Source organism: Montipora foliosa, chromosome 8 (genome assembly GCF_036669935.1).
Source record: "Montipora foliosa isolate CH-2021 chromosome 8, ASM3666993v2, whole genome shotgun sequence".
NCBI classification, from domain to species: Eukaryota; Metazoa; Cnidaria; class Anthozoa; order Scleractinia; family Acroporidae; genus Montipora; species Montipora foliosa.
In genome coordinates, this window is record NC_090876.1 from 52,114,563 (window position 1) to 52,129,562 (window position 15,000).

The 15,000-nt window shown below is 40.2% G+C and overlaps 2 protein-coding genes across 3 annotated transcripts in view; both read left to right on the plus strand.

Annotated features, from left to right (window-relative positions):
* LOC138013085 (growth factor receptor-bound protein 14-like) overlaps positions 1-7,731 on the plus strand; it is a 28,333-nt gene extending 20,602 nt beyond the window's left edge. For both annotated transcript variants that reach the window (XM_068860048.1, XM_068860047.1), the window contains 6 exons: positions 1,231-1,329; positions 1,737-1,874; positions 3,230-3,287; positions 4,105-4,195; positions 5,198-5,291; positions 6,811-7,731. In XM_068860048.1, the coding sequence (XP_068716149.1) occupies positions 1,231-1,329; positions 1,737-1,874; positions 3,230-3,287; positions 4,105-4,195; positions 5,198-5,291; positions 6,811-6,954 (624 nt within the window). In that variant the 3' untranslated portion in view covers positions 6,955-7,731. The remainder of the gene's footprint in view (positions 1-1,230; positions 1,330-1,736; positions 1,875-3,229; positions 3,288-4,104; positions 4,196-5,197; positions 5,292-6,810) is intronic.
* Positions 7,732-12,988: 5,257 nt separating this feature from the next.
* Positions 12,989-15,000, plus strand: part of LOC138012400 (uncharacterized) — a 12,250-nt gene continuing 10,238 nt past the window's right edge. Inside the window, exons 1-2 of the mRNA XM_068859145.1 lie at positions 12,989-13,164; positions 13,725-13,796. Coding sequence (XP_068715246.1) covers positions 13,072-13,164; positions 13,725-13,796 — 165 coding nt within the window. The 5' untranslated portion in view covers positions 12,989-13,071. The remainder of the gene's footprint in view (positions 13,165-13,724; positions 13,797-15,000) is intronic.

Sequence of the window (15,000 nt, forward strand, 5' to 3'; positions counted from 1 at the left end):
CACTTCTAACCACCAACATTTGAAGCTAATTGACATGTGTTGGTGTGCTCTGAATACTGTATCCGGTGTCGGCTGCGTGTTTGCGTCCTGAATGATTACCAACTTTCGTTACAATGTCTGTACAATTAATCAGATTAATTTGTAGTTGTATCAAAATGTTGCCCACATAGTGTCGACGAAATTCTCAGACATTGGTTATATTTAGGCTCTGCAGAAGCAAAAAACCATTTTGTCAAGCCTGCTTCATGTGTTCTTCGTATGAAATAATTTTCAAGACATGCGACCGATTATAACATCAAGTGCCCCCTCAAACATGGCACAATATCGAAAACTGCTTTGAAAATTTGCTAGGTGCAGAATAGAACAAAAATTATCTTTTAAGGCCTTTGCGCGTACTCGTTTCAATTTGGTGCATTTTCTCTGCTTTTACCTGCAACCGTGACGGCGTGGAATCCTTAAGGTTTATAATTATGTGGAGGACGCAAGCATATGTTGACGGATAACACACCATTAACACTACTTTCATTTTGAGGCAGTGAATGTTCATTTTAATTAGGGAACGACTTGGAACCGTCCTCTCATCCGTAATTTTCCCAAAACAGCCCATGCTGCGAGTCATAGACGGGCGCGAAACGCGAATGGACTGTAGACTGCGTGCGCACATACCTTAAACGGTACAGGACGACGTGTAAAAGATACGGAATGACAACGCCAGGAAGCAAGGATCAAATATGACATAAGCATTTTACTTTCTATTTTTACTAAGAAACGCTGGCACCGATCGAGTAATTGGATACTCCGCGCACATTTTAAACGTCAACAAGATGCGTTAGCCCTTCGTCAGAGCGAATGCGACTGGTCAGAGCGAATCCGTCTGACGAAGGGCTAACGCTCGAAACGTCATCTTTTAGAATCTCTGTACGGTGGCCAATTTACATTATCAACTAAGTTGATAAAACCAAATTTTTGTATACGACTTCCCCACCGGCGCAGCACCACATTCATTCACATGCCCTTCATTCATTCCTCATTCTTCATTCATTCCCCCTTACATAGCTAAGTATGTTTGATAAACCAAAGGAAATATCCACGGGAAGTCAGAATCCCGAGAGCAAAGTTCAAAACTGGTTTAAACACTCAAATTTCAGTTCAAAACAACTGGTCACGTGTGACATAGCTTGCCTGTACGATTTAGCTTCTCACTTCCTTGGTTCTGTTTCTGTTCTTTAGTTTGGAACACAGCTCCGAAAAAATTACGACGATATGCTGCGAAAAATTACCAAGCTTTCAAAGTATCGGGAGCAGCAAGCTTCGGAAACAAATCAAGAGGTAAAATTCAGTTTTTTACCCCCTTAAAAGACTGGAATCCTGCATATCGGTGTCTGGATAGTCTACGACCATCATCATTTCGCTTCAACCGAAATTATGCCTAGTGTGATAACCCGAATACTTACACTTCGTCCTGAAAACACTAAAGCCGTGTTCACATTAGGCCTCGATTACCACAAGGGGGTTGTTTGAAGTAATTACAGTGTGTAATTGCACAGAATGGCGAACACTTGGTGGTATGAGCAGACGAAACTTCTAATCGCTTTATGGAGCGAAGATTTGGATTTGTCTTCTTCTGTTCTCGGTTGTACCCAAAAGCCAAATGATGAACACCATTCATTAGGATGATACATATTAAGAGTTCTTTCGAAAGAGTGTTACTTTAGATGTGTATCTCTTTATCACAGAACATTGTAAGCGAAATTGGTGAAGAAAAAAAGTGTTTGAAGGAAGGTCAAGTAGCGATGGATTTTACTGGTGACAGGGGAAGACTCATAACGGACAGCAAAGTCATCCAGGAACTTGCCAACTCAAGAAACAGAGTGGTAAGTGCTAGTGACATTATGAAAAATTACTCTGTACATCGGTATGCACAAGAGAGAAATTAAGGAGCTGCATTCTTGGCTCACTTGACTCACTACAAATAACATGACGTCCCAAGTGACGACTCTGTTTACTGTCAGCTAACTGATCTTTCGATTCTGGAAGATGACTGCGCTCAGGTTGTTCACACTTCAGAAACCAGCAGCAACAGTCCTTCCTAAGATTTTTACTCACTCTAAGGGAAGTTTATGTACACGTGGAATGATAGCGCTCATGCAATGATTGTATCGACCGTGACAACGATCAGTCTTATGTCCACAGTTTTGAATTGGTTTATTGAACTAAACACTAGGAGAACTGGTAGAAAACCGACGAGAACGTGGAAACAACGTTTAAACGATGTAAACGCTGAAGCTAATGAAAACGATTCAACTAGACAAAAAAAATAAGAAAAAAAAGGCACAAGTTACATAAGCTTCTAAGGACCAAGTAACGACAGAACCGATGAAAGACATAGCAATACTTACAAACTATGGAGCTTCTTTAGGCAAGCAAACAAGATGAAATAAATGGAGTTCGCCGAGGAAAGCGTGTAACGACTTGGCTATTAGGGAGCTTAAGCACGCGCGTTTTTGAGACGCGGACGTCAACCGGAAGTGAGTTGTTTTCCATTTAAACTTGTCTTCACACAACCACATTCACATTGCTAAGTATCTTTTCTCCATTAAAGATGATTAGTATAAAATTCTAGGAGACGCCACTGTCCTGGCACTCGAAATGTTCTCTTCCGGTTGCCGTCCGCGTCTCAAAAACGCGGGTGCTTAAGCTCCCTAACAACAGAGAGGTACAACTTCCGGAAGGGAAAAACGAGATCTTTTAGATACGCCTATTTATGCTGGAAAAAATTGTGCGAAATCGCATATAAATTACATGTCTTTTACAGATCTAATAACAAAGAATGCACACCTAAAAAGGCGTTGATTAGGCGTGAAGCTAGAAGCTAATAACGAAGAACGCACACCGTAAAAGGTCATTGATTAGGCGCGAAGTAGTTGCTACAATGATAGTGTCATTGTTCCAAGCGTCAAATAACCACCTGCGCGAAACGTTCCTCCGTCTCCACTGCTGATTGGTTTAGTACAAGTTGTATGGTAAAACCTGATTGGTTTGTTCCTTGGGTTGATCCGAGGTTGTCGCGCGCGCCTCCTCCAATCGTCTTGGCTTTTGGCAGAATGGCGGTATAAGCCTTGTTTTTCATTTTTTGGTGGGGTATGGAAATGGTAGGATGGATTGCGAAACTTGTATTTGTTCCCAACAAATTTTCTAACCCTAACCAAGTGATTTTACTTTTACTTAGAAACTTAGCCGTCGCATGTCATCTAACAGCTTCATACCGACTGACACTGGTGTTGCAGGTAAAGTGCCAAATGTTTTCGAATCTACATCAGATTTTACTGTTTGCATGAAAGTTAGAAATTTCGAGGCAAATGAAAGGTATAGACAATATACAGGAGACAGGATCACATATCGTGCATTTTTACCTTTCGACATGCCCATCCGAAAAATTGGTTTTTGCCCTGAGCGGGAATCGAACCCACGCCTCCCTGATTACTAGTCGGGCATGCTAAGCCACTACACCATCAAGGCTACCACGCTGGCAACGCAGCAGATTAATGAGGTGACTTAGCAGCGTGAGGATCCCTAGGGCCCAACTTTCCATCACTTGAGTGTGTATCCTTGCCTCTAAAACCCCAGACAGGGTTTAGAACACATGAAAGTTAGAAATTTCGAGGCAAATGAAAGTTATAGACAATATACAGGAGACAGAAACACATACCAAAGCAAAATTGGTTTGGTGGCATGCCCGACTAGTAATCGATTCGATTCCCGCTCAGGGCAAAAACCAATTTTTCGGATGGGCGTGTCGAAAGGAAAAATGCACGGTATGTGTTCCTGTCTCCTGTATATTTTACTGTTTGCTTTTAGTAATTTGCCAAATTTTATCGTTGCACTTTTCAGGCAATTTCAGTCCTAGTAGTGAAAGCGAGGCAATTGTCACATGAACCTAGTTTAATGATCGAGCTCCCACGAGTCTCCTATAGCTCAGTGGTGGAGCATCCGAACTTGTAATCGGAAGGTCGACGTAGATTCAACTCGTGCCGAAAGGAGCACTCGGATTTTTCCGAGCATTCCCGAGTCATTATCGATAAAATGATACATTTCTTATCACAGCTTGGAATTTTGTATCAGAACCGTGGTATCACGGACGGATTACGAGAGAACAGTCACTTGGGTTACTGATGGAAGCTGGTGCTCAAGACGGGTAAGATTTCAAACGATTTCAAACTTAGCCACTATATAAAGACCTGTGTCTTACTGAGCAAAGTACGATGCATCTATTCAGCTCATGTGTGATCGCCAGATGGTTTTGGCGCGAATTTATCAATTGGTATAACTCACTCCATTCGGAAAAAATACCTCACTTTCCGAAAAAGAAATTGTATATGGTGAGCTGAACGGTTGGTCGTCTTCTTCAATCCTCAACCATTTGATCCTTATCGGGAAGTACTTTCTTTATAGTAATGCGCTTGAGGAAAATATAAAGTTTCAATTTTCAGACTATCTTAATTCTTTTTATGAAAAATTAAGAGTGGAAAAATACATTTCGGTCATGACAAATACCCAAACTGCTTTTGTCAAAAAATGGCATAGGTTACTCTAGTGGCATATTTTGGTGTTGTTAACTAACTGTTAGTCAAGTTAAGTGTTTGATCTGTAAATCTGTAAAGTGTATTTTGGTGCTTAAATATAATAAATAAATAAATAAATAAATAAAGACCTTTGTCTGGAAATTAATGTTACATTTGTTATCGTGATCAATGATCTTGACGTCATACTGTGACCGTTAAAAAGAAAAGAGCGCAAAAACTATACTACGGCCGGAAAACCTGACGGCCGCATTATTGGGAAGACCTTAGACAGCAATGACCAGAACCAGGTTGCTGACCAGCGGTTTTCGTTAAAAGAATTGTTGGCTGGGGGTGCTCAGTCTCGCGGGCTCAGAAAACCTGGTTGTGGTCATTGTTATTTAAGGTTTTTCCGCAATATTGTTGTAGAAGGCGGCAACACTACGGTCGCCACGAATACAAACCGATCCACACAAGATCGACACACATGGCTTTCCGTTTTGTGGATGCTCGTGTATGATTCATACAGGGACCCCGCAGCTTCCTTCCTTTTACGTTATAAAATGCTGACATGATTCAGTTCTTTTTCAAGTTCACGTCGTCCTAAACCGAGTTGTGCTTTTGATTTAATGTTTCAGTTTGTTTCTGGTTCGCCAGAGTTGCTCAGTGGCGGGTGTTTTTGTGTTGACATTTTGTATGAACCAGAGAGTTTACCATTGCCAGGTGGTCCAGGTATACTGATGTCTCTTGTAAATTCGTAAATTAATGCAAATACGTTATTATTGACTGACGCCGACCGGAAGTTTACATTTCGCATCCCAGGCCAGCAGCGACAGAGCTGCTCTGACCCTTTCCCTCCTAAGACAGATGTGAAGAAATGCGAATTCCGGAATCCAGCAAATGCGAGGCTTTAGAATCCGGAATCCAGAGCGTGGAATCCGCAATCATTTGCATGAAATCCAGAATCCTCAGATTTTGATGGATTTCAGGATCCCATCTCGGTGGAACCCGTGAGTTTGGAATTCCACGGGCCTGGATCCGAGGATCAGCTGGATTCTTTTACATTGGGTGACTAGTAGATTTCACTCCGTAGAACGCCAGACGGTTTTACTTGTCATTTGGGGCCCGCCTTGGGTGTGAATGAGTGAACAACATCTTGGTCCACTTAAAAGCTGTGTCCTCTTTAAAAGGAAAGTTCATAACTTCTGGCTGCCGTTGGATCCTCAAAATGTAGTTTTGTGGTAATTGTAATCTTTAATTTTTACTTTTTAAGACGTTTCCGGATGTGACCACAGCACACTTAAGTGCTTTCAATAGAATCATCCTAAAACCTAGCCTTTGAACGCAGACGTATTTCTGGAGAGAAACGACCGCCGGAAATACGTCTGCGTTCGCAGGCTACCAAAAACCTCAAGGTGGCACCATTTTCTTGGTCGAAGAAACGTGAACCCGATTTTTTCACCTGCTAGTTTTTACAGATTCTCGTTTTAGACTATGGTGCCCTATCTTTTTGATTCAAAGATAATATTGGAATTCGAAAGTGGAATAAATGGCACCTAGTTCGGCTGGCCAACACGCTCAAATATTACTGCTTTGTTTGTCCGACTGAGCAGTTTCCATACAGGTGGTCTTATCTTTGAGTTCGGCCATATGCACATTTAAGAGAGCTAGTATGGCGAGTTTTGGTCAGTACGAATCAGGCAGGCTACCCCGCCTCGCCTCGACCCAAGCCCCCATTCAGCGCGTACTCGTCCTTGTCCCCCTTGTGATCTTCCATGGGGAGACTGGTGCTATTCGGTTCACTCTTTCAAGTTTCAAGTGACATCCTCGATAGAAGTCTCCTCTCGGGGACTATTTATTACATAGGGCAACATCAAGCGCTTATTTCTTTCCTTAAGCTTACTTATTTGTGCCGACTAGAACTAACATAGTGAAATACAGAGCTTGGACAAGTAATTGTGGTTCCCTTCCTCCAAACCAGAATTCCTTCTTAGCCTTTCCCCATTTGAATGCACATTTCGTCTCAAAATGTGTTTTTTTTTTGCATGAATTACTCAGATTTTTTAATGTCGAGACCCAAAAACAGCATTTGTCGCAATGGGAAAGTCACTTCAGACAGATTCCAGCTGTAAATAAGCTTGATTTATCGTTTTCGATGGCTCGTCATGATGCGGTATATTTTTTTCGTGATAATACAAATATAAACAGTAAGTCTTCGGCTTACCTGAATGTGTCATGTTTTTGGTTTCAGGACATTGGTGAAGGCACACAGATATTCTTTAGTCTCGGCAAAGGACCAGCTTTCACGACGCTCCGTGAACTTATCCAGTTTTACCGACAGAAACCGTTGAATGGAGTCTCTCTTGCCTTGAGGACACCATGCCCTAAACCCTGAAGTGTGTGTGCCCACTATTCTTTTTCTAGGTAGTCAAGACAAACCCAGTTTTGACGTCACCTTAAAATATAGCTTTTCGCCATCTAAAGTCTTGTTACTTCATCTCGCTTATGTTTTGCAATGTGTGCGAAATGTACTCTTAACTGGATCGGAACGAACACGTGTGAATGATTCACTGTTGTATGCTCACGTCAAAAGCCTAGTGTGGTTATTTTAAGTTTCGTTGAAGGAAATCTGCTGAAATGCGTTGCTCAATGCCGGGGTGTGGCCTAATAGACGCGGTACATGCCACGCCACTACAGATGGTCCTGTCCCGTGATCCTTCATGTGCCAGAAACCGACCATCAGAGCTGGAAGATGCTGTGTTTTTGTACATATAACTACTGCCCAATCATTCAGAAGAGAGAACCCTTACTGATCAGTATTCGGTAGCTTGTGTTGTATTGTGTGGGCAGGTTTAAACTGTTTACCTGTCTTCGGTCGTTTCGACTTTGGTTCTTTTCATGGTCCTGTAGATTTTAACGAACCAAATAACTATATTTTGAAATGTGAAGGTTTTATTTATTTTATTTGTCAACGGAGAAGTGAACAAAGTTAATAAATGTAATTATATGTGATGATGGGCCTGCGTTCTTTGCAGATGAAGACCCACGGGCGCCGCCCAAGCTCATGGAAAGCCAACAAAAATATAAGGATTTGTATGGGAATCCCGATAAACGACCTGAGAAGATAATTTTACGAAAAAATGCTCAATTAAAAAGCCTAACTTTATTGCCATTGTGGGTCGCTTGCTTCCTGTGTGGTCTTTTTCCAGGGTTTGACGCGAATTGAGCCATTATCAGTTCCTCGGTTGTCAACGGTTATTTAACAATTATTCCATGGCTATAACCAGTCCAGTCCATGTCCAACAAGCGCGAATGGAATAATTGTTTTATTAAATTCCTTAAACTCCAAAAATTTGGAAGTACGAAGTTTGAGCGAGAAAATCCGAGCGAAATCGAAAAAACTTGATGAAGATGAGATGTTGTGTAATACCTTGTGGTCAGACAGACGTAGGCTCATCACAAAAACATTTCTTGCCTTTTCGCGTACTTCTAAACGTCGGAATTGATCCAGACTTTCCACAAAAAAAGTTTTTTTTTTCTTTTTTGGCCTTATTCAGAGAGAATTTCGCTTTCCAGCAAAAAAAAATTTAGCTTAGCAAGGCTTAACGCAATCATTTACCATGTAAGGTCAAACTAAGGTATATGAGCTGATAACGGAGATTGAGTGAACCAATCAGAGCACACGAAATGCATTATCCGGGGTGGAGAATTTAATAAAATAAAATACCAAGGCTGAACACTGAATTCTCAGGAGCCCACCAAATTCAAATATTCAAATGTTCCCACGGTTACAATTCCACCGTAGAATTCAAGAGCAAAGGTTTTTCTTTCATTTCAATCCGCTAGCCGCGCAATCGAAGCCCTGCCAGCAACGTGAGGCGGCTGTTAGTGTCCCAAACGAAACGATAAAACGATGGAAAAGACCCTCGATCGGACAGTTTGAACTCCACACGGTGACCGCTGAGTTTGTTGAATTGAGAATCTAGCTAAACATCTATGAGATTAGAAAACAAACTATGCGAACGCGTGAACCTGAATGATCGCAAATCATAATGATCACAAACGCGAAGGAAGTGGTTAATAAATATGATGCTAAGGCATCTTGTTGGGACTGCAATGAGTTTTACATTGGTGAAACGAAACCTCGCTTACGTGACCGTAAAAAAGGTCATTTCAAAGCACTCAAAGGGATCACTCAATCTTCATACAGTAAAAACAGGTCACAACATAAAATGGAACCATTTTCCAGTTTTAGCAAATGGTAGCTCTGATTTGCATTGTAAAACAAAGGAAACTTTATTAGTAGGTGACCTTAAACCAGCGATAAACAAAAACGTTGGCAGCGAAAAACTGTGGCTTTATTCAACGGTCAGTTTTCACTGCTATCTATTTATCTTACTATTTTTATCTTATTCTCTCTAGTTACCAGTCTTCTTAATTTTATATATATCATATTTGAATTTGTTCAACCGCCACTTCTGAAGATGTATGTTGTAACATACGAAACGTCAAGTCAAAAGTAAAATGCGCTTTATCATTATGTTTGTAGCCGCTGTTTGTTATTATTATTATTATTATTATTATTATTATTATTATTATTATTATTATTATTATTATTATTATTATTATTATTATTATAAGGTCGAACACGTTTGTTGCCGACTATTGCTACGTCATATCCAAGATGGCCCTCTCCAAGTCATAAAAGAGGCAACTTCAAAGGGCTATTGTCACATTTTAACAGGAAACTGGACAAAACGGCAATTATTTTCGAATTCCTAGGGAAAAGTTTTAGTAATTTAGAGAAACTTTTTCTAGACCGTACTTTCCCTTTAAAGATCCAATAAAACACCATTCGCGTTACATCATACTGTGTCCACCGGATAAAATCTACCTGAATCTACGCATTTCTACTACCCCCTGAAATCTACCAAAGATACGCGCAAAAGACTTTAGGGAAAAATACAATACTTAGCAGGGTAGTGGAAGGAAAGACCTATTTGCAATTTTTCCATTTTCCCGACACGGGAAACGGAGAAATTCAACCCAGTAATTAATTTTCCTTTTACCTCATTTAACAGTAATTTAGCTAATACTAATCTAACTGCTGCAATCTTAGGTCGCTCGCCTAGACCAGCGTTGACTATTTTCGAGCGGAAATGCTTTGTAAATTTGAAGTGTGACAGCGCCCTTTCGAGGCAGGATCTTGCATCCCCCATGGCCAACAGACCGGGGGAATGGGACAGATTGCAGACCGCACAGTGCAGACGAACAGACTGCCTACGAATAAATGATAAACAGTATTTAAGTTTAACCACACATTTTAAAATGGTTAGCTTTCAATAACTGTGATTTAGGGCTAGTCTGTAAGTGTCAGACAACAAAATCAGTGCGGGTACGCTCGAAATAGACTAAATAAATAAATAAATAAATGGATAGAAAACTTTATTTATCCACGGTAGTTCTATCTTTATTACAAAAGTACCCTGTTCTACTAGAAGCCGTGCATTACAATACAAATTACAATAATAATGTAAAAATTAAGAATAAAGCCATAAAGATTATCAATTACGTTAAGCATTTGCCCGTGCAGATAGTAAACGAATTATAATTTTGGCCTTAAAACGATCAAAGGAAGTCTCCTGCTTTGAACTACATGGAAGAGCATTCCATACTTTGACTCCCGAAAATACGAAACTGTTTTTGTAATTCTAGTTTTGGGTAGTACAAGATCAGTGTTAGAAGATCGAAGGCTATAGATAGATAGATAGATAGATAGATAGATAGATAGATACATACATACATACATACATACATACATACATACAAGATTGTAGGTTGGTAGGTAGGTAGGTAGGCAGGTAGGTAGATCGATAGTTAGCTAGATAGATAGAAAGATCGAGATCCATAGATAGATCGATCGAGATCGATAGATAGATGTTGGATAGGTAGATAGATACCCCAACCTCTTTAATTTTTGTCCTCGATGCAAGTTTTCTGGACCTGTTTCTTTCAATCGACTTATTAAACCTTCTAGGCTATAACTTGAGATTAAGTTTTTAGACGTCCCTCATTTTCCACATTTCATAGGGGCTTACTTTAATACTACATGGGGTCCACTGTACTTCTGCTTTATAAATAGAAAATATACTGCAAAGGTTGGTCAAGACAAAGTGAATATAGGCGTTGTTACAATATTTCGGCTGGCCAATACCAGCCTTCTTCCGGTTTATTGAATGGATAAACGCTTGTTACAAGATCTTTATATTTACCGGAAATGACATAAAAAGGCTACGTGATGTGTAAAATTAATAAAAACGGAAATGCATAAAAAAGAGGAAAGATAATAATACATGATAACAAGGTAAAATAAACAAAAGAAAATAAAAAGGTAGCTAAACTAAATTACATTTCATCTCTTCTGTTAAGGCCTGCAGGCTCCAGTGTTTTTCCTCTGTGTATGAGAAATGCCTCACGAGCCTTTCTGATGGAGTCACGACTAGTGTGCAGTTGTTCGAGCGGTATAAGGGACGTGCGGCCAGCCAGGGTATGTTTTTCGGGATTTTTGTCTTGAACAGGGTATCGAATTTATCATTTTTTGTCTTAATCAGGGTATCGATTTATCAATTTTTGTCTTAAACTGGGTCAAATGTCGTAAACAGGGTATCAAAAATCGGAATTCTGTCATAAAATGGGTAGGAAAATCAGCGATATTTGTCTTAAACAGGGTCAGGGTATGAGGGGCCGCGCCGCACCTCCCCAACCAGGGATACATCGAGTACCCCCCTCCCCCCCCTTCCGGGACTGAAGATTACATTTAGTGCACTGAATCATGTAAATAACATTAGGGGTTTCACAAGTAATATGTGATTTGATTTTAAAGGTTTGCCCAGTACTATAAAAAGTGTATTGATTACGGCCATCCTCTATAAAAGGACAGGCGGTGCAAATAGTTTTATTGCACCGAAACGAGCCCGATGGAGACCTACAATAGATTGGTCGGTGTTAGTAGGTTCCGGCAATTTAGCTCTAACTAGAATGTCACTAATGTTTTTACAACGCCGGTAGGCTACTAAAGGGAGATTAGTAAAAACATTTTTACAGCGACCAGATGAATAAAGCACGTTAGAGTGTTCGTGAATTATACGGGATATGTTAGGTAAAGCGGGATTATAGGTAATGACGAACGGAACAGTGTCTGTCTGTTGTTTAGGTTTGGGTTTAAGAGCGTCGTTCCGAGAAATGTCAGAAGCACGTCGTATCTGGGTTTTAAGGAAATTAAGTTCGTAACCTCGATTGACAAGGTAGTCCATAAGTTCCTCTGAACGTTGTTTGTAAGTGTCATTGTCGGAGCATATCCTTCGAAGGCGAAGTGCAAGGCTATATGGAATGGAACGTTTAGTGTGGGTGGGGTGGCATGAGGAGATAAGTAAATATTGATGTTTGTCAGTGGGTTTAGTGTAAAGGTCGGTTTCTATGAGACCATCCTTGAGTGAGACCATCACATCAAGGAATGGCATATTTGTGAGGGAATGCGAACAAGTGAATTCAATGGTGGGATGAAGGTTATTGAGATAATTGACAAATACTTTCAGTTTATCTGAACCTTCAGTCCAAATAACGAAAATATCGTCCAGAAATCTGAGCCACGTATGAGGTAGATACAATGCGTTAGTGAGCGCGTCATGTTCGAATTTTGCAAGAAAAAGGTTGGCAAATGAAGGAGCCATTTTGGTGCTCATGGCAGTCCCGTGTTTTTGTAGGTAGTGTTTGTTGTTAAATGTGAAATTGTTCATGTTGAGGATGATCTGTATGAGGTCACAAAGAGTTTCCGTGGGGATGTGCTTATCGTTGCGTTTGCGAAGGAAAAAGCGGCAAGCCTCAATACCTTCACTGTGAGGGATGTTGGTATAAAGAGAAGTGACGTCAAGCGTGACAAGTATGGCATTGTGGGGAAGTGTGTTGATTGTGTTCAAGTTGGCAAGTTTGTTAAGAAAATCAGTAGTGTCTTTAACGCAAGACGGAACAGTATTAACTAATGGTTTTAGGTAGTAGTCAACAAACTGAGAGATACGTTCTGTGGGGTGGTTGTTAGCAGAAACTATGGGTCGTCCAGGATTGTTAACTTTATGGATTTTTGGGAGTATGTAGAAACGTCCAGGTCTGGGGTCGTTTTGTACAAGGTCCTGTTTTGTTTTTAGGTCAATAAGTTTGTTGTTGAACATGCGTTTAACGTATTCAGCATTCAGTATTCAGCGTTCAACGTATTCATTCTGCTTTATGCCTGGGTATTTCTTAGAACTAGTTACCAGTCAACCTCGTCTCCAGGGCGCTTTTTCCTGGTGGGACGGGTCCCACCCAAAGCCCCCAAAGCCAGGGAAAAGCGCCCTGGGGACGAGGTTGGGTTACTAGTATCAAGACCCCAGGAGTGATTAGTCTCAGAGTGACTCTGGGAGCGATTCCTTTGGCGGAACGTGTGGAAGTGTTGTTACTCGAACATAGAACGGAAAACATGAGCTTTAACTTCGAAGAAATAGGAAAGAGCTTCGCTAAAGTTTACTATGACGCATTTGATAACAACCGGGCAAGTCTGGTCCATTTATATGTAAGTTTCTCCTTGTTCTGCTGTACCTCAAGTCATCATTATCCAAGTTAGAAACTTTGAGTGGCTAACGATACGATTTCATGCTAAAAAGTATGACAAATTTGGGAGTTTAGTGTGTGTCAATTAACGTTGTCATGATACAGCTTTGTTTGAAATCGTGCGTGGAATTGTCATTGGAAGCCTTGAACCAGAACAAGTAGCCGCACGAGAACGAAAATTGGGGTGGAACGCATTTGAAAAGGATTAACAAATCAAGTAAACATGCATCTAGAGTCATCCCCTTTTATATACAGTCTGTATAAATCCCATGCATATAGCTGATGTTAAAGTGAATTCTTTTTCACCGTACTTGAGTGATGCATTCAATAACTGAATTTACTGTACCACTGAATCTAAATAAAGGGACAAAATAGTGTTTTTTCCCCTCCCCGCAAAAGTACCGTCGGACAATACAGCAATATATGATTGTGTATGTTTGCTGCTTAAATCAGTGTTGGGCATGAGAGGAGTACATTGTCTTCAAAGCTGAAAAAATTAATATGACATCAATTACTTTTAAGAATGAAGGCTCCATGCTGACTTTTGAAGGAGATCAATTCGCTGGAACAGAAGGAATCATGAAGAAGTTATTGGTAAGTTTTATGCCATATGCTAAAATCTGAATCTGTCAAAGTTGCAATTGAGTTAAATAAGGAATGGGAATGAAATTTGATAAAGTATTAAGTAGATCCTAATGCTGGTGTATTGCATTCATACTCTTGTAGAGCATACGCATGCATGTTGTAGACTTTTTTCTTTTGTCATCGGGATCTCTCAGATCTTCTCAGATTCTTAGGTAAATGTGGAACAATACTGCTCTCTGCATTTGTTTGAATTTGCTGATTATCCAAGATGGCCATCAGACCAGTGGTCACAACTTATCTCGTAAGAGTTTCTTTCAGATTTTAAACTTCAAAAAGGCTCGGTTGCTGCCTCTGAGAAATACTAATAATTTTAGTTACTGTATCAAGCCTTTTCAGCAACTTCATGTTCACTTATCATTTCTCAGCATTTCTTGTAATCTTGCAAAGCTAGTTCATGATGGCAAATTGCTTGACATAGTTTAATGTCAAGTGAAGCTATGATCTTCACAGTTATGAACACAATTTTAGCAAGGTCATGGGTTCAAACCCTGTTGAAGTCCTGGATTTTTCAGGCTTCTCTATGCAGTTGCTATTAATTACATTCATAACTGCAAGGATTATAGCTTCAGTTGATTTCATATATGATTCATTTCACATACCATGTCGTTCATTGATTCATTCATCATGGGAACATTTGAACCCACAAATGACCAGCTCCCAACATCAGTGGCTTCATAGCTCAGTTGGTTAGAGCATCACACCGGCATCGCAACGTCACTGGTTCAATCCCCTTTGAAGTCCTGGATTTTTCAGGCTTCTCTCACAAATGCTAAAATTGTGTTCAAAGCTGCGAGGATCCTAGATTTACTTGATTTTTTATCTGCAGTTCAATATATGAATATTCACTTCATATAAATTGATGAGATATGATGAGAAAAATATGTGTTAAAGACTGGTTGCCTGGCATGTGATCAATTTCTTCCTTTTGACAGAACATCACAACCTTCCCCAGAGACTGCAGAAATCTTAGTGTTTTTACAATCGATTGTCATAAATCTGTAGCTGAAAATTCGAAATTCAGAGTTTTATACAACATATGCACGGATTGCATACATGTGGGACTATTGATCTCAGGTGTCCTTCAAATGACATTTTTTCCACCCCTCTTCACGCACTGTTGAGCTCGCTCTGTGATTTGAAAAATGCTGATCAG